We start from the raw sequence: 15,653 nt of genomic DNA, 5'->3' as shown, positions 1-15,653 counted from the left end.
AGGCTTGCTTTCTTGGAATGGCTCTGCTGTAGATCCTTGTGGCCAATGGTTGCCTTGAAAGATATCCCCACCGAGAGGTCAACGTCAAATCGGTGATGAAGAGTTTACATTCTTGAGATAGCAGTATACGCCACGTTGTGAGATTCCGTTATCCGCGAATTTCAATGGAAGCAAAACACGTAGCGAAGATACTACTGGCTGGCGAAGAAGAGGAACGAACAAGAGTAACACCTGACTGAGGCCGGAAACAGCCGGTGAAGCTGAACATATATTTCCAACGCCGCACGAATTACACCGAGAATACGTCGTTGGAATACGACGAAGTGTACTATGGCTTAACGTGTTTTCTTTTCTCTCTGTGAAGGTCAACGTCAGGTTCCGCTCCATGTCGTCGTTCAAATAGCACTGCACCAGATGGTGTCCATTAGGAGGTGCTGCTTCCATTCTTCCACTCGTACACCGTGACCTCGGGTCTCCCGGAATGGCATTCTCGAGATAGAACACAACTAGATGAGCTCTCGTGGCGACAGCAGAAGACAGATACAAGAGGTTCGTCGTTTACTACATCCGGCATTCGGATAGTTTACCACTGACATATGCTGAATAGGCGGTAGCGCCTGGATCTCCAGCTTCGTTCGCGATGGGTCCTTATAAAGTTGACGCCGTATCGATCGCCATGGCATGAGCAAACGCCGGAAGACAAAGAGTAATTCTTTTATTGCTTCTAGCCGGACTCCAGTGGTGTCTGCACTCACCACGTCAGTCAAGTCTTGAACGACAAACATATCCAACTTTACACCACACCTATACCCTCCTTGATTGCCCCTATGCCTGTTGTGGATCCAAGGTCGTGTGGCGGCAACTAAGACGGTATAGGCTGAAACCCACCACCTCAATAAAAACTGATCGACTTGCGTATCCTTAATTCTAAACCTACCTTTCCCGCTGTATCCTATTCGCGAGATTCATAGAGGATTGCTTCTATGCTTCATCACAGCGAGGTGCGTTCTTGTATTGTCTGTGAACTTTTTCCTGATGTAAAGCTTATTCCAGACCATGTGGACTGGCGCGACGGAGCAATATTGTTACGAGCCTTTTCATCATGTTAGCCCTAACTAACGGACGCGTTGTGGGGTGCTATTGAATATAAACTTTACTTGTAACTCTGACATGGTCGGATCCCAGGAACCGACAGGTATGCGTCAGAATCGATCGAGACTTCACAAGTCATGGTACTAGCTTACGGCGGGGCACGTCACTTGTTCATCATTCGACAACCCTTGGATCCTCAGACTTGTACGAAAACAGTTGCAAGCAAAGGTTCCATGGGTGTAAAGACCGGGCAATGTCGCGACGGGATCTCTGTCTTCACTATGTTTCCTCCCGCCGGCGCTCCTGATTCGTCCACTACTCCAGCTGCGGCGGCTAACAAGGAAGTCGCTAAAGCCGGAAATATTATCGACGACGACGACATTATAGATGTTGTCGCAGAGAAAAGGTGCGAGTTATATATATTCTGGCTACAAACTTGTGCTGACTCGGTACAGTACCAGGTTACGCGTCTCCCTCTCTCTCCCTCCCTCTCTCTAGCCGTTAAACCATCGACCAATAAAAATATCATCTCCCAGGGAAACGCCATTATCCTCAACGCCAATACTGGTGACACCCTCCTTCAGGTGTTGTATATAACCGGACGCCAGTTTCTTGCTGTGGCCTCTATTCTGCTGCTTTCCATTGCGTTCTCTCCAATTCCGTCGCTCAAATACTTCTCACCACCATATTGGCTTGCTGGGGTTGGGAGTGACCCTTATGATTATGGAGGTTTCCCAGGACTACATCTGCTGTGGTCGTTCTACGTCTTTTGTCGGGTGCGTTCGAAGCAGGCCTGCCATCAGTGGCCTATCAGAAATGGCGCTCACGGATTCGTCCTAGGGCTCTTCTTGGCTTCTCACTTTTGCCTTGGCCTTCCTGCAGCTGTTTATCGTCTTCAAAAGCGCTCCCTTCGTAGTATATGCTTGTGCACCATTCGGAGCCGCGTTCAGTGGATGCGCGGCATATGGAATTGGCTTTTTAGTGGTGCTCGAGGTCTGGGAGGTTGGCGATGGCTATTCCGGTTAATATGACACTTTCCCCGGAGGGGCAGTTCATTGGTGGGGTTCTCGTCTATCCTCTTTTTCGATGGTAGACTCGTTTGAATCCTGTTCGGGAGTAGAAAAAAGCCGAGTTATCCAACGGTACAAGGTGTTGAGAATGATTTATTAAAGGAAAAATAGGTATTTGGGGGGTTGGACAAGAATAGTTTAATTGTTCTCCGTGTATTGCTTTCAGGCTGTGATATTAAGTTTATATGGTAAAAAGTCTGTATAGAAAGCAACTCGAACGTCGACCTCGGGCCGCCGGCAAGTTCCGGATGCCCTTGACCGCCACAATTTATTTTTTGTCGAGTCTCGGTATGCATAGACTGCCTCGCGTGGTTAACGTCCGGCCACAGCTTGTCACGTCTTCAATGTCCAACTCGAGACGCGGACAAAGAATGTTCATCTCTTCGTTTCCAATAATTTCGGCGCCGGTTAGTCGCTAATTTCTGTCTTCATTATCATTGTAAATGATTCCGTTCAGAAAAGACGATATCCTTACCATCCAAAACAATCCAGCCCGCTGTTTATCCGCCTTCATGCCGCGCGTTTTCTCTATGGCCGTTCTCCTCTCTACCTCAGAAAGATGCGGTACTCCCTCAGGTCACCACTTCGCTTGGTGAAATCCTCCCTATGGATGTGATTGCACCCCTCCAGCCAGGCGACCTAGTATCCCTAGGTCTCGCAGGTTACACTCCAGCCGGCCTCTACCAAGCTTTCCTAGAGGTCTTCAACTACACCACTGGCTGGTCCTGGTTCTGGACCATCGTATTCGGTGCCGCCCTCTCACGAGCGCTCGTCGCCCCCTGGTTCGTAGACGCGAGCGCATACAAGCGGCTCTCAGGCGTGGGACAAGAGTTTGGGCGCATCGAAAGCATCAAGGACCCCACACGGTCGGTGAGGGAGTTCCAGAGGTTCGAGGAAAGATACGCGATCAGCTTGACGAGGAATTCTGTCGGTATGGCTCTGAGGGCGTTCATGTGGACGAGCGCGACGTGGGGGGTGAATGCTATGTGTGTGCTTCCGGTGGTGCAGTTGACGCAGGGAGGGGGACCGTGGTCGATGGATTTGACGGCTGCGTCGCCGATGTGGATGAATCTTGCGCTTGTGGGTGCACTTTTCTCCCAGTCGAAGGTATGTGTTCCATGTTGAAAATCCCATTGTATTCGGTCTCATGGCGTATAGCTCAGCTCTGTCCCGTTCTCGCCTGAAGACGATGGTACAATTTCCATCGCAAACGTGTTACTACCATTAGGTGCGTACGGTGCTGTGTGGGCTTTGGAGCTTCCAGCTGTGAGTCCGATTTTTTTTTTTTAGTTTCACAACGTTTGTTTTTTTTTACTTTTCATATTTTTAGGGAACGGTTCTCTCTGTGCTGACTTTCTCGTTGGTTCACTCGGGACAAATCATACTATCAAGGCCGCCTTTCGGTGATCTTCCTCAGATGCCCAAGCCGAGACCAAGAGCCCTCCGGGATCTACCTCTGAGTAAGCATCCGAAAAGCAGATATTGATTATCGATGCCGAGTGTAAGCTGGTCAGTATTGTGTTCTATGTGTATATCAGTCGACAACAAATATACTCTTCTGCGCAGGTGCATGCCTTTCAGTGTCACTGCGTGAGCTGGAAATTCTCGGAGGTATGGTGGGTCTCCATCGAAAGCTAGGTCTACCGGTGTCCCATGAGAGGCCGAGAAGATGGACATTACTAGCCGGTGTCAAGATATCAGCCATCAACACAATCATGTCCGTAATCGTCGTCGGAATCAAACCAGCGAATATCACCATAGGCGGTTTCCACCTTTTCCAGCCAGCGATCGATGCAATAATAGATGTCCCTTTAGGTATCGCGTATGAAGTTGTACAGGAACGCGCGTATTCGTAAGAGTCTTCGCATTGCACCCCTGCCTGGAGTTTGCAGATACTGTATAAAGCAAGTATCTATCTGTACACTGGCAGTAAGTACAAATATGCATGTCCGGCGAGTGAAAGATCATATCATCCGATGATATTAGACCAGCACCTTCTAATACTCCTTGAGTTTATCCAAGACAGCCAGGAGATTGAGATCTTCATCCGTAGCAGAGGGTAAAGCATCCGCCATGAAATCCTCGGAAAGATGTAATACGTAATGAAGTTATATGTCAAATACAGTAGGACTGACCATGAGCCTCTTCGAACTACGACCCATTTTTTTCAAGAACATTGCCGAGAGCGTCAAGGTCTTTTGTTGCCAGCTCTACCTGGAGGGTGAATCCCTCGAGCTTCACAACGGTATGATCAAATGTTCCCAATAGTCCAAGGGGCTGTTAGGTAGGGTCGGACGCTTGATTTTTGACCGGGTAGAGATTCCGACGCATCAGAGAGGTATAAGCGGAGCTGGTATGGGTCGCCGTCAATTGACGCGAGCTTGGTAGATGTCATCTCAACCTCATTGTGCACTGTGAAAATGGCTTGGTCAACTATGTTGAAAAATCGCCCTACTTCAGCCCGTACTGTTTCATAGGATGAGATGGATGGCCAGTACCACATGTATTTGAAAGCCTTTTCAAGATCTGCCAGCTTTTGAAGTTTTTTTTTTTTTACTTTTTTAAAAAAAGTAAATACAGCGTCACGAGGAAGGTTACGGCTCATACCTGTTCTTTAAGAGTTTTCAAGGCGTCATATCCAGCTTCATTCACAACGTGCATCATGGATCTGAACTTTCTAAGCTGGCTCCTCTCATGCTGGAACCGCTTGGTGAGCTCTGGGCGAAGTGTCGCTGGAAGCTTTTGATCGAATCCCACGTCCCGAGCTAATTGGCTAAACATGTCAATCTGACGAGCAACAGCATTGAAGACGAGGCCATTGGAGATATTCGTGAGGTACAATTTAATGTGAACGGCATCCTGGGCTTCAAGATTGAGGGGCGCAGCCATGCTAACAGTCTTATTGTAAAGTTTCTCAGAGTCTTCGTCATGGAATTGACGGGAGGATGTCGAAGGGCATGTTACGAAGATACTAGCACTGGACGTAAGAGAAGGTCGAGCCTGCACGCGAGGTAAAGTCTCCCCATGTGCTATTAAGAAGAAGGGCAATACCAGAGCCAGTTGTAGTGATTGCTGCCCCCAGGGCACGGCCAGCGCCAGATATCAAGTCACCGATAGGCTTCAGAAGGCAGTACACCAATGGCGCCACAAATGATATCGAGAGGAAGATGGTGACCGCGATCACTGGCCCTCTGTCTGGACCTGATGTGGACCGAGTGCGCGTGCACCGTTCGGCAGTCTGACAAGAGTGACGCTTGCATGACTGAGTAGCAGTAAATAAATCTGATCGTAGGAAGGTAGTAAATATAATGCTTGCCCCGTCCATGGTAACGGGTAGGTCGGTCCGACCGAGCCACGTGTGCCTAGATCCCATCCTTTCGCCAGTGTCTCCACTAGCTATGCCATGCAGGAATCCTTCCACATCTCAGGAAACAAGCACCCCTGCGTCTCATGACCATGTGAACTATCTGCCCCCATGGTGGCATTCCAGATACCTGGGCTTCCTTTTGATTCTTGGCGCCTTCTCAGCATTCTTCCTGATTTATCTACTATGCCTACCATTCTCCTCTTCCTCTTCCTCTTGCTGTAACTCTGCTTCTTTGATACTCAGTAAAGTCTTCACGTCTCCATCTGTAAAAAGCTCGTCCGAAAAACATACGTGTTTCGCTGAGGGAAACTGCATACCCACTGCAGATTCAGCTGGAATCCTCAGCTTTCATCTCCGGCATATCCGTTTCATGATTGACTTGGTCGAAGGAACAGGGTTACCTCCAGGAAGCTTCTTCGATTTTGACGGTGGGTTACGTCGACTGGGAATATTTTTCTTCATGGCACCTATTTGCCGGATTGCGCGCTAAAACAGTCTTTTCCACGACACCGGGAGATATGGGACTTTATCGTAACACCAATCTGACAAGGATCGCGCGGTATTCGTGCACGATCTTCACACGCTCTGTGAATCTCGGTATGGAATCAAGCTTTATTACCGCGGTTACCTCCTACACAAATTCTTCGAATCATTTGGGCCTTGGAGAGTGTCTCTAGTATTAAACCCGGTAAGCGGCTCTTTGCCGATATTCGTGCTGCCTTCAGTGAACTTGCAGTTGGTGTCCTTCGCTAATATCAGCTCATATGGTCATCTGGTATCAGAAGGACTGAACGCCGAAATCCCTCCTGTGAGAGAGGCATACCGAAACCTACCTTGGTGGGACTCCGTGCCCGTCCTACAATTTGTCACGGAGAGTATATTGGTCATAAAAGCCTCGCCGTTGAGCAATGCCTCAATGTCACGAGTTTCTATCCAAGGAAGAAGCAAGTATCCCGACCCTTGTTGAGGATGCGACGATATTCTATGATCATTTCAAGATACTCGAGCATTATTTTATTTGGTACGCGGACCACCAAGTAACGGTGAGTGTTTCTATCCCGTTCTGGTCTCATATTGAACTGATACTTTCGACGTATCATTATACGGGTGCTGAAGCACCTCTTCCTGCTGATGGGATATCCAGGTCGGTGCGAGATATCAAGGCACAGCTTGATCATGATTACTATGGAAATGGCTTGAGTATCCCGCCTCGTCGGTTGACGGGTTCACGTCTTTCTCTTCCTTTCAATGAAAGTTCATTTGTGGACCGACTATGATGCAATGTACTTACTAGTTATTACAGCTTCTCTTTTTTTTCCGCACTCCATATAAATTATTTTTCGTATACAGTGGTTTACCAGCCTTATGAAAACCACTTTTTTGCTTTAAACGGCATGCATGAACACCCACAGTCCACCCTTCAAAGTCTACCTGACCTATAGATGAGCGCCCACGTCTTACACTGAAATAGGACGGTGGGTGCGGTAGTACTGGTCAACTTTACTAACCCACACCGCCGAACACTGGATACTTCTGCCGCTTGATCCCGCCCATCGCCCCATGACAACAACAGAACGGACAAGTGAGCGCATCGAAAGCATATATGACCACCAAAAGTGACGCCGACTTTGTGATAATGCTAACGTCAAGTAGGGCACAATAGGTCCCGATCATAAAATTCAATATTTCAATCGTCATGGAAGTAAAGCTACGCATACTGTACTTTGGATGGCCAATATTATGTACGATTGCAGAGTATAAACATCACTCAATCCTCACAAAATTCAACGCAAAAAAGAAATACATAAAGGCTCTAAATATGAACGTTCACATGAACTACAATCTATTATCAGGAATCTACTTCGAGCTGATCATTGTGCACTACGAGTGCCGAACCAGCGAATTCGCTGCAGATGTTGACAATGGCGGAGTAAGAAACCCAGCTCTGCAAAGTTTCATTGTCGAAGGGGTCTGTTTGAGGGATCAGGGTATGTAAATTGAGACCAATCAGTCCTGCCATGAACCGGCTGTAAAGGCCACTGACCCAGGGCTGAAAGTCGGTCAATCCGCTGTTAACTTCAGGATACGATTGGAAACGTCCCATGAGAAAAACGCATTTCTGAGCATTCAACCCAGCACGATTAAGCACGTACCAGTGATCGAATGGGGAATGGACTCGTGTGCGTTCCAGGATCGGGTGTCCATCAGGGCCTTGTTTAGCCACAACCTCGTAACGACAACAGAGGAGGAGAATGGTGTAGAAGATGGACTCTACATCGTGTCGATAGAGGTGCATGGGTGGTTGTCCATTCTCGTCATTTGCGAGAAGTTCATACGCCATGTACGGCAGAGTTCCGATGCGCTGACGCAATGAAGGGCCAGTCTCATGTCGGTAGGCGGACAAGTCAAAGTCGTTGAGGACACCACGTAAATGACCGTCGACGGTGCGGCGCCACATGATATTCCCAGGACTGATATCACGATGGAGGATTCCTGGGTGATCATAGAGCCATTTGTGAACTAGGGCAACCGTCAGAAAACACCGGGAAAACCAAAAAAAAAAGTACACACTCTGGAAAATATCAAAAAAGACCTGAGCATATTCTTGAACCGTCCGCAGTTCTTCCAGAGAATACAGCCTCTCCTGGACCATAATCCGACAGACGCGTTTTTCATACTCGAACTTTTCCTCCTCTGCGAACATAGCTTTTGCGAAGAAGGCTATGAGATTTGCCTGAGTAGAATCCGCAGCATAGTCAAAGTCTTGAGAAAGGAGAATGTCGGGCAAATGGTCTAAGGCCCAGTCTGGCCTTTTCCCTTGCTGCATGGATCGCGCCTTCTCTCTGGCTTTAATGACAAACTCTGCCTCCGATTTTAGACTGGTAGCAGGCCAACTAATCTTGACAACCAATTCTTTACCCTTCCACTCATCATGCTCCGATGTCGCCCCGACAACGCAAGTATCCCGACCGACGATCCCAGCCCGGCGTGAAAGAATTCGGCCAAGGGTGACCTCAACGTTTTTCTCATCTTCACCCGACTTCAGCTTGAGCTTCACCCCAACAAACAGCGCCGTCTTGTCAAAATTCTCCTTGTCCTTGGGGTTGCCACACCTGTCCATGTACACGTTGTGATTCTCGATGAGCGCCCTGTCATAGCAGAATTCCTCTTGGATGCCGCACTGCCTCAGAGTGAGTTGACCCAATCCCACAAGCATTGCGGCGAACTCGTCCGTCAGAGTCTCTTCTGTAATCTTCGGCTGCTTGCCGTGCGATTTAAACATGTCAATCGGTTTGCACACAATGATGATAGAGCGATCATAGTAGAGGGATTGTATCCGTCCTACCGTAACGAGAGCGCCAATACAGTGCGTCCGAAAACCGGCGCTAGACAGCATCCCGAGGGCGTGACGACCACACTGGAGGTGGACGGCTCGGCGGGCCCGGGTTTCCTCCTCCTCCCGTCGTGCAACATCTTCCGCCGCGATTCCCTCTTTCGCAGAACTAAGTACCACCGACTCGTCTGTTCCTCTCCTGGCCTGCGAAACTTCAGACGTCGTCGCGGAGCGCGGATACTTGGAGTTGACACGAGGAGTCTCATCTTCCGAACGACGCTTCTTCGTGGTGTAGCCAGTGCGCAACTTGACGGGAGGGAGGATGCCGCCGGGGTCTCGGTGGATAGCGGTTTTGCCTGTCACCTCTCCCTTAGGATCCTCGCCCTCTGAATATAGGTATCAGGGAAAAGAAAACAGTAGGGAAAGAATAGTGCTTACCAGGTGTTAGGACTCTATAGATAGCTTCTGTCTCGTCGTCGAGGTAGTACTCATTAGGCTTGAATTCTTGCCAGTGCATTGTCTGCGCCCACGAATAGTTGTGCTCAGGGCCTTTGTCCGTCATGTTGTCAACCACGTTTCCGGAACTGTTGAACATCGCGCGAAGAACACCCAACGTATCAGGGGTGTTCTTTCCTAAACCGCCGTCAACCGGCTTCGCGTCTTGTCGATAGACGCCAAGTCGAGAGTCTTCAGTGGCACTGATAAGGTCGAACTCGCTGTTACACATGAGGCCGTGGGGATGGTAGAAAGTCTTCTCTCCAGGACTGCTCTGATTGCATAATGCAACGTAGGTTTTTACATGATTCTTGAATACAACGTCGTTTCTGATGGCCTCGACTTTGGACGTTATCCCGCCATTCGTCCGCCAGTCGTCAGGAAGATGTAGAATATTGGTGAAATAATGGTCGGCGGACATGAAAACGCGGTTTCTGAGGTCTTCTAGGATGTACCGGTCGAAATCTGCCACAAGATGATCCGGATTGGCTGTAGGATCCACAGTTGAGGCATGAGTGCTGAGCGGGGTGCTCTGCACGGAGTTGCGTATCTGTTCAGCGACAGACTCATTTGGCGGTGGAGTCTTCCTTTGTCGGGTGGAGAGGAAACCAGAGCCATCATTCCGAGGCGAAGAATTCAAATCGTTTTTCACACCCAAAGCCATAATATCACGATGATAAAACCGAGTTGGGTAGAAAGTGGGTAGGGGGGTAAGAAAGAATACAGCGGCAGCCATGTTCGTATGATTTTAAGGTTAGTTGTGTAGAACACTGGTGTGGGAATCTGCGAGAGAATTCGAGCAATCCGGCAATCCGGCATGCTGAGGAAGGAAAGAATCTGAGGGAAATTGAAAGAATTAGGTGGAAATTACTAGAAAAGGTGTAGTCTGGTATAAATATGAGAAGTTAATGGGGAAATTTTTTAGGAGCAGAGCTCATCCAGCCTTTCTATTGAACTCATCATCGAATGCCATCCCAACCGAAACCTCCTACAAATTCCCGGGTACCGCAGCTCTGGAGACGATTAGACTCGAAGGCTACGTCTATCACCTGCTTCCATTGTTTAAAAAAATCAACACTTCCCATCATCATTCAGCTTAGAAAACGGTAAGAATATGCCTATGTCTATATCGTATATCTAAAATCAGGAGCTCTATCCCCCATCTTCTTCAACTCTTCTTGGGAGTAGCTCATTCCCTTCTGCATCTCTTTCTCTCGGTTCGCGTTAATCCGGGTATAGCTAATCACTGCAGCCGGCACGCAAGCGATGCCTATACCCACAAACATCAACTCCAGAGCATCTACACAGAAGTATTTTCAGTGTTCAGAAAGTCCAAGTCCACGAGCTTCGACACTCACGTCCCAAAATGAACCTCGGCGAATCCTGTGTCCTATATATATTCGACGCAATGGCGCCTGAAAAGTTGCCGATACCAATGTGGATGGCCATACCCACTCCGCGCTTGTATTGGCCTGCGAGATTATTCCCAAGCCTAAGTTCAGCATGAACAAGGAGAGCTTTACCAGCAAAATATCATTTACCAAGCGACGACTCCTGGGTATGAGGCGTAGCTTCCAGCAACACAAAAGAACGTCCCGAAATACTTCACGCCTGGAGCGACGTCTGATATATTAATAGAGAAACCCACAAGGAGCATTCCCAGCCCCAAATAGATAAACGGAGAACGCATTTTAAGCCGGTCGGAAAGCCTAGCGAACAGGTACAAGAGGATGGCTGCCGTGATAAAATAAATGAGTTTTTGACAATAACCGAACAATAATGACATACTAGCGAAGATGTAGGGCGGTACGGTAAGAAGCTGACTGATAGCTGTCGTGTGGCCAAATCTAGTCTTATGTGAGCATACTGTCGGGAAGAATAATTATATGCGTACGTTTTGATGATCGTTCTGTAGTAGGAAATAAACATATGATATCTAATACAAAGATAGGACTTACGGAAGGAACAATGTTATGCCATATACTAGAAAGCGATGTAAGCTTACAGTCTTCACGGTCCATTGACACGGAGTGCTTACAAGGACCAACGATAGACATGTAAATCAGGATGTGAAGAAAAATCTAATGAAGTGCATGTTCAGAATGCCCATCTTTTCGAGACTGAGGACATACCTGCCAGTCTGTGAGTGCCTGGATGATGTGAAGTGCAGAAAAATGCTCCTCTTCTCCGACGGACGAATTATCGTATTCTACTTATTCAGTCAGTACTGATGACGAAAAGTAAAACGATGCCTACTCTTCTTCCAGACAACAAACGCGCGTTCTTCTGGCGTTAGGAACTTGGCTGTGGCAGGAAAATCTACCAGAACTAGAAATAAAATGGCGCTATGAGATCTATGGAGCTAGTAAAAGGTACAACACGCACTCAAAAAAGACAGAAGCCCAACAGCTATGGTAGCACATCCTTCAATAATCTATAGAACAATTAGCGTTTGGGGGAGACCTGTAGAATATGAGCATCTTACGAAGATCCAGGACCACCCAAGTAATCCCCGAGTGCCACTCATGAAACTGATAGCAAAAGCCAATAATCCAGAGAAGGCCCCGGCTAACGACGCAGCACCGAAGAAGTATCCAATGCGGAGTTGGAGCTGGTGGCGAGGGTACCAGAGGGTCAAACTTGTTTGACGGGTAAATAGGATGGCCCAGAGCTTCCGCATCTGACTCACTAGTAAACGACGCCGGGAAAGAACCCGGCTTCCGCAACACCAAGACACACCCGGACGCCGACAAGCTGGGGGTAACTTCCAGCGAATTGGCAAACGAGGTAGCGTAAGACGTTCACGGTACTTACTTTTTTACAAGACCCATTAGTGTCCTGCCGGCAGGATTGTGAATAAGTCGTTGAAAGAGGACATATAAACAGAGCACTGACATAATAATGCCCCACACGACCTGTTATCAATCATATTAATCAACATGATGGGAGAAACGGTGAATGGAGGTAGAAATAGACGAACGGTAATGACCGGGAGCCATCTTGGCGTGCTGTTTTAGAAATTGCTCTTGTAAATGCCAACTACATGACCTACCGAGATGGGCGAAACTTCTTTAAGACCAGACTAAAAACCGGATGAGTCCAAAGAAGCTTAGACGAAATGAACACAGATGGACATACTTGGCGGGACATTCGAAAATGCAGTATGACTGTAAAGAAAGATGTTAAGTTGTCCCTGAGGGGGAAGGGTCGTACGCACGATAAAATACATCGTCTGCCCAGCTAGAATTTAGAGAGAATTGGTGTGGGAAGGAGTGCCACTCACCAGCGCAATGTTATACTTATTGCCATCCAAATTCAACTGCGTAGTCAATCCCTGGAGTTTAGCATTTCCTATCGAAACCAGACATAAACGTTAGCGCTTATTACCATTATATCAGGATGTCATCATGCACCAATGTTTCCTATCAAAGCAGCTCATATCAGACTGCATTTCAGGATAGATTATGGACTGTCGACGAACCTCTATCCAAGAACGAAAAGAGATACATCAGACTCAAAATCGGCATGAGTCTCAAGTCAATCTTCCGCCAGAGCTTCTTCTCTTGCTCTTCTGTCAATGCTGGAGGAGGCGGCAACGTAGCATCATCACCAAAGTTGTCAATTGCGCGAGCTGCAGTGTCTTTGGAGTTTTCGATAAGGTCGCATCTCTCAATATCCTTTTCCAAAGAGGTCTTGGCAGGCAATGAAGGCGAAGAACCTTTCTCCGACGACATGAGTGGAAAACAGAGGATGGGGGGATCTGGCTATCTTGATATTACGTCTATTATACTGTTAGTATTTAGCATGGTCTAAAAGGATATAAGGCGTTATCACCTGAGCTTCTTTCCCATACACATGACATCCGTGGGTATGGTATCACAATGCAGAATACGTCAATTACCTGCTTAGTGCGAAAATAAAGAGACAAATTCACCCAGGTCTTGAGATTTAAGTCATAGGATAATTACAGCAGCCGCCCGCCGCACTTGTCTTGAGCCCGTCAAGAGCGACCCTATACGTGCCCTTGTACTTAACTGCTCCGAGTCATCGCCATCCTTGATCCCTTCGGAGGCCGAGGTATAGGCTGCGGTGCAGACTCTGGCGAGGATAGAGAAAGGACTCCACCTCTCGGCCGCGTATCGCCGAACGCTGCACCATCTCGATCTGAGCGTCCCCTGCCTACTGCTCATACTGGTCAACACGAATACCCACGATCCTGCCAACCACGGTGCCAAGATTCAGGACATCCCGTTGTTGGAACTGCTGGCAGTTCGAGCAAAGCTCCATCGTCTTGGATACCGACCGGTTGTAAGAGCATTCTTGTGCATAAATGTCCACCGAGCAAAAGGAGCACCTGCTTATAATGCACATGAGGTCTGTAGTGGATATTTGGGAAAAGGTAGCAACATACCGTGACTCAGGATAGTGTTTATATCTTCTTTCTGTTCCACGGACAGACTGGGGACGAAGAACCCGATGATCTTTATCAAAAGTTCGGTTGCCAATGTTGGAGGCCTTGACAATGAACGCCTACACCCCCGGTGTCCCAAAGAGATGATTTCTAGACTTGTCAAACGTGGACATTCCCATCTGCTCTCAGGGTTATCGATCGTTCAGCTCTTCCATACAGGGATAGACCAGATGTGAGATAAGAACGTCGTCCGACAGGCTACCTCTATTATCTAAATGAAACGTTAGTCAAACGCATGGAAAGAACAAATGAGATTGTTACCTGGGTCCCACTACCCGTGAGGTGTTTCTCCTCAGGGCAAACGAAAGAGCAATTAGAGAGGACAACGGAGGGCTCGGAGACAGAGCCGTGATAGAAGTCTAGCTCGGCGGATTAAGGTACCGCGACTTCGTGGGGCCCGCTTCTGCTAATTGATTTCGAAAACGCCAACGTTAAACGTTAATCAGATGATCAGGGAGGAATAAACTATTCAGGAGCCCCGCTCCTCCCCGGCGAGGAGCTCCGGTATGGCGGCTTTCCCAGAACGTTGGCATGTGTGATGAAATGATGGGATCGTGGAATTTCTCTGACAGGATTACCATACTGATACATTATCTACTGAGAATTCAAGTTTTGCAAACTAGGGCAGTTAGGACAAGTATGGCCTTGAATCTGGCAATAGCCACACTGGCATCCAGATACCACTGCATTCTCAGAAACTGTTGCATATAGATCTTGGTGTGAGGCACCTCCACCTCCATGAGGATGATCTTCCAGAGCACCTGTGAGCCACTGAGTACATGGATGACCAACTGAATTGAGAGCTGGTGGATCTTGTAGTCCATTCTGCCTTGATTGCTGGATATCTTGCCACCTAGATAGATAGTAAGTGAATCCTAATGTAAGATGAGCAGTTAGGACCTAGGTACCTGATATCATGCAGCCATTCCAATAAATCATTGAGCTTGTTAGGCCCAAGTGACATGTGACTATATACATGTGATAGACAGATGCTGTATCATGTTCATACAGTCATGCCTGAATCCACTTTATGTGTTTGATAGTGTTGTATTTCAAGGTCAATGCTTTTGGTTATGTTATGATTTTTTCAACTTTTATCTTTTATTTGAGGAACTAACCCCTATCTTTCACTTAGTCAAGGCATCTAACCAGTGCTTAGGACCATGAGACCCAGGCTTAGTCATTATGACATGTCTAGTCAGTTATTGTCCTTTGATGTGATGGTAACTGCTTGATGACAGACAATACTCTTTTGTAGGTAGCTTAATGACACTGGACAAAATGCTCTATAATGCTAGGATGCACAATAAGGTAGTTATATCTTTAGGATAGATGACAACTAGTATATAAGTAGCATAGCTCTTGCTGTAGTATCTTCAGCTTCAAGCTAAAGTTTATTCTTACACCACTTCATCTCAAGCCTCTTGAATGACTTTGCTACACAGAGCCAAATAATATGAGTAGTGGACTATAGCATGACTGTTCAAACATAAAATAGCACTATTTTATTATGTGTTTAGATCATATGTAATCTGGACTTAACAATTAGCTCAAAGCTTCTAGCTTCCCTTTCTCAAGCCCAATTGTGCTAAGAAACTAAATGCTCTCTATATCAACATCAACCCCTGATCTTACCAATGACTTCTTCAAACTACTAGTGGCTATTATTGGTATTTTTTTAGATTTACTGGTGATCATCCAACTTTGTAGAGGATGCCAATCAATCACTGCTTGGATAGTCAGGCACTATCAAGCTTTCCAGCAAATACAATATATTCTATAAAATGTCACTCTTGACCTCCCCCTCCATGACATCCCTCTCTC

At 47.3% G+C, this 15,653-nt stretch overlaps 5 protein-coding genes across 5 annotated transcripts; 1 reads left to right on the top strand and 4 right to left on the bottom strand.

Moving 5' to 3' along the window:
• Positions 1 to 84: 84 nt before the first annotated feature.
• Positions 85 to 785, bottom strand: BT62DRAFT_1009470 (uncharacterized protein; the record flags this gene model as incomplete). Its single annotated transcript, XM_043177553.1, has 2 exons — positions 85 to 506; positions 563 to 785. The coding sequence occupies 2 exons, from the start codon at positions 783 to 785 to the stop codon at positions 85 to 87; spliced, it is 645 nt and encodes a 214-aa protein (XP_043036766.1).
• A 1,629-nt stretch (positions 786 to 2,414) lies between these two features.
• BT62DRAFT_935218 (uncharacterized protein) lies at positions 2,415 to 4,119 on the top strand. Its single transcript, XM_043186888.1, has 5 exons — positions 2,415 to 2,569; positions 2,620 to 3,269; positions 3,321 to 3,428; positions 3,493 to 3,671; positions 3,729 to 4,119. Exons 2-4 carry the CDS (start codon positions 2,769 to 2,771, stop codon positions 3,646 to 3,648), a joined length of 765 nt encoding a protein of 254 aa, XP_043036765.1. The 5' UTR covers positions 2,415 to 2,569; positions 2,620 to 2,768; the 3' UTR covers positions 3,649 to 3,671; positions 3,729 to 4,119.
• A 3,259-nt stretch (positions 4,120 to 7,378) lies between these two features.
• BT62DRAFT_903585 (uncharacterized protein) lies at positions 7,379 to 8,926 on the bottom strand (the record flags this gene model as incomplete). Its single annotated transcript, XM_043183532.1, has 2 exons — positions 7,379 to 8,049; positions 8,101 to 8,926. 2 exons carry the CDS (start codon positions 8,924 to 8,926, stop codon positions 7,379 to 7,381), a joined length of 1,497 nt encoding a protein of 498 aa, XP_043036764.1.
• Positions 8,927 to 10,482: 1,556 nt separating this feature from the next.
• Positions 10,483 to 13,092, bottom strand: BT62DRAFT_903875 (MFS general substrate transporter; the record flags this gene model as incomplete). The annotated part of the gene is made up of 19 exons (XM_043183538.1): positions 10,483 to 10,658; positions 10,717 to 10,850; positions 10,900 to 11,092; positions 11,147 to 11,205; positions 11,317 to 11,341; positions 11,397 to 11,439; positions 11,491 to 11,567; positions 11,615 to 11,686; positions 11,744 to 11,792; positions 11,844 to 11,997; positions 12,048 to 12,122; positions 12,173 to 12,196; positions 12,254 to 12,273; positions 12,339 to 12,357; positions 12,411 to 12,440; positions 12,497 to 12,525; positions 12,576 to 12,590; positions 12,642 to 12,709; positions 12,840 to 13,092. 19 exons carry the CDS (start codon positions 13,090 to 13,092, stop codon positions 10,483 to 10,485), a joined length of 1,515 nt encoding a protein of 504 aa, XP_043036763.1.
• A 1,202-nt stretch (positions 13,093 to 14,294) lies between these two features.
• Positions 14,295 to 15,013, bottom strand: BT62DRAFT_922046 (uncharacterized protein; the record flags this gene model as incomplete). Its single annotated transcript, XM_043184374.1, has 5 exons — positions 14,295 to 14,423; positions 14,450 to 14,590; positions 14,622 to 14,682; positions 14,738 to 14,797; positions 14,979 to 15,013. The coding sequence occupies 5 exons, from the start codon at positions 15,011 to 15,013 to the stop codon at positions 14,295 to 14,297; spliced, it is 426 nt and encodes a 141-aa protein (XP_043036762.1).
• Between the last annotated feature and the right edge of the window lie 640 nt (positions 15,014 to 15,653).

This window comes from Guyanagaster necrorhizus, assembly GCF_019112545.1.
Source record: "Guyanagaster necrorhizus MCA 3950 unplaced genomic scaffold BT62scaffold_24, whole genome shotgun sequence".
Classification (NCBI taxonomy): Eukaryota; Fungi; Basidiomycota; class Agaricomycetes; order Agaricales; family Physalacriaceae; genus Guyanagaster; species Guyanagaster necrorhizus.
The sequence above is the reverse complement of the archived record's forward strand: the minus strand, read 5'-3'. Positions and strand labels throughout refer to the sequence as shown.

What these genes read in the sequence shown, in the direction of transcription:
- BT62DRAFT_935218 (XM_043186888.1), top strand. Translation starts at nt 2,769, where the DNA reads ATGGATGTGATTGCACCCCTCCAGCCAGGCGACCTAGTATCCCTAGGT. An exon ending in CACTTTTCTCCCAGTCGAAG is followed by an intron (nt 3,270 to 3,320) that starts GTATGTGTTCCA and finishes CATGGCGTATAG; the next exon opens with CTCAGCTCTGTCCCGTTCTC. An exon ending in GGGCTTTGGAGCTTCCAGCT is followed by an intron (nt 3,429 to 3,492) that starts GTGAGTCCGATT and finishes TCATATTTTTAG; the next exon opens with GGAACGGTTCTCTCTGTGCT.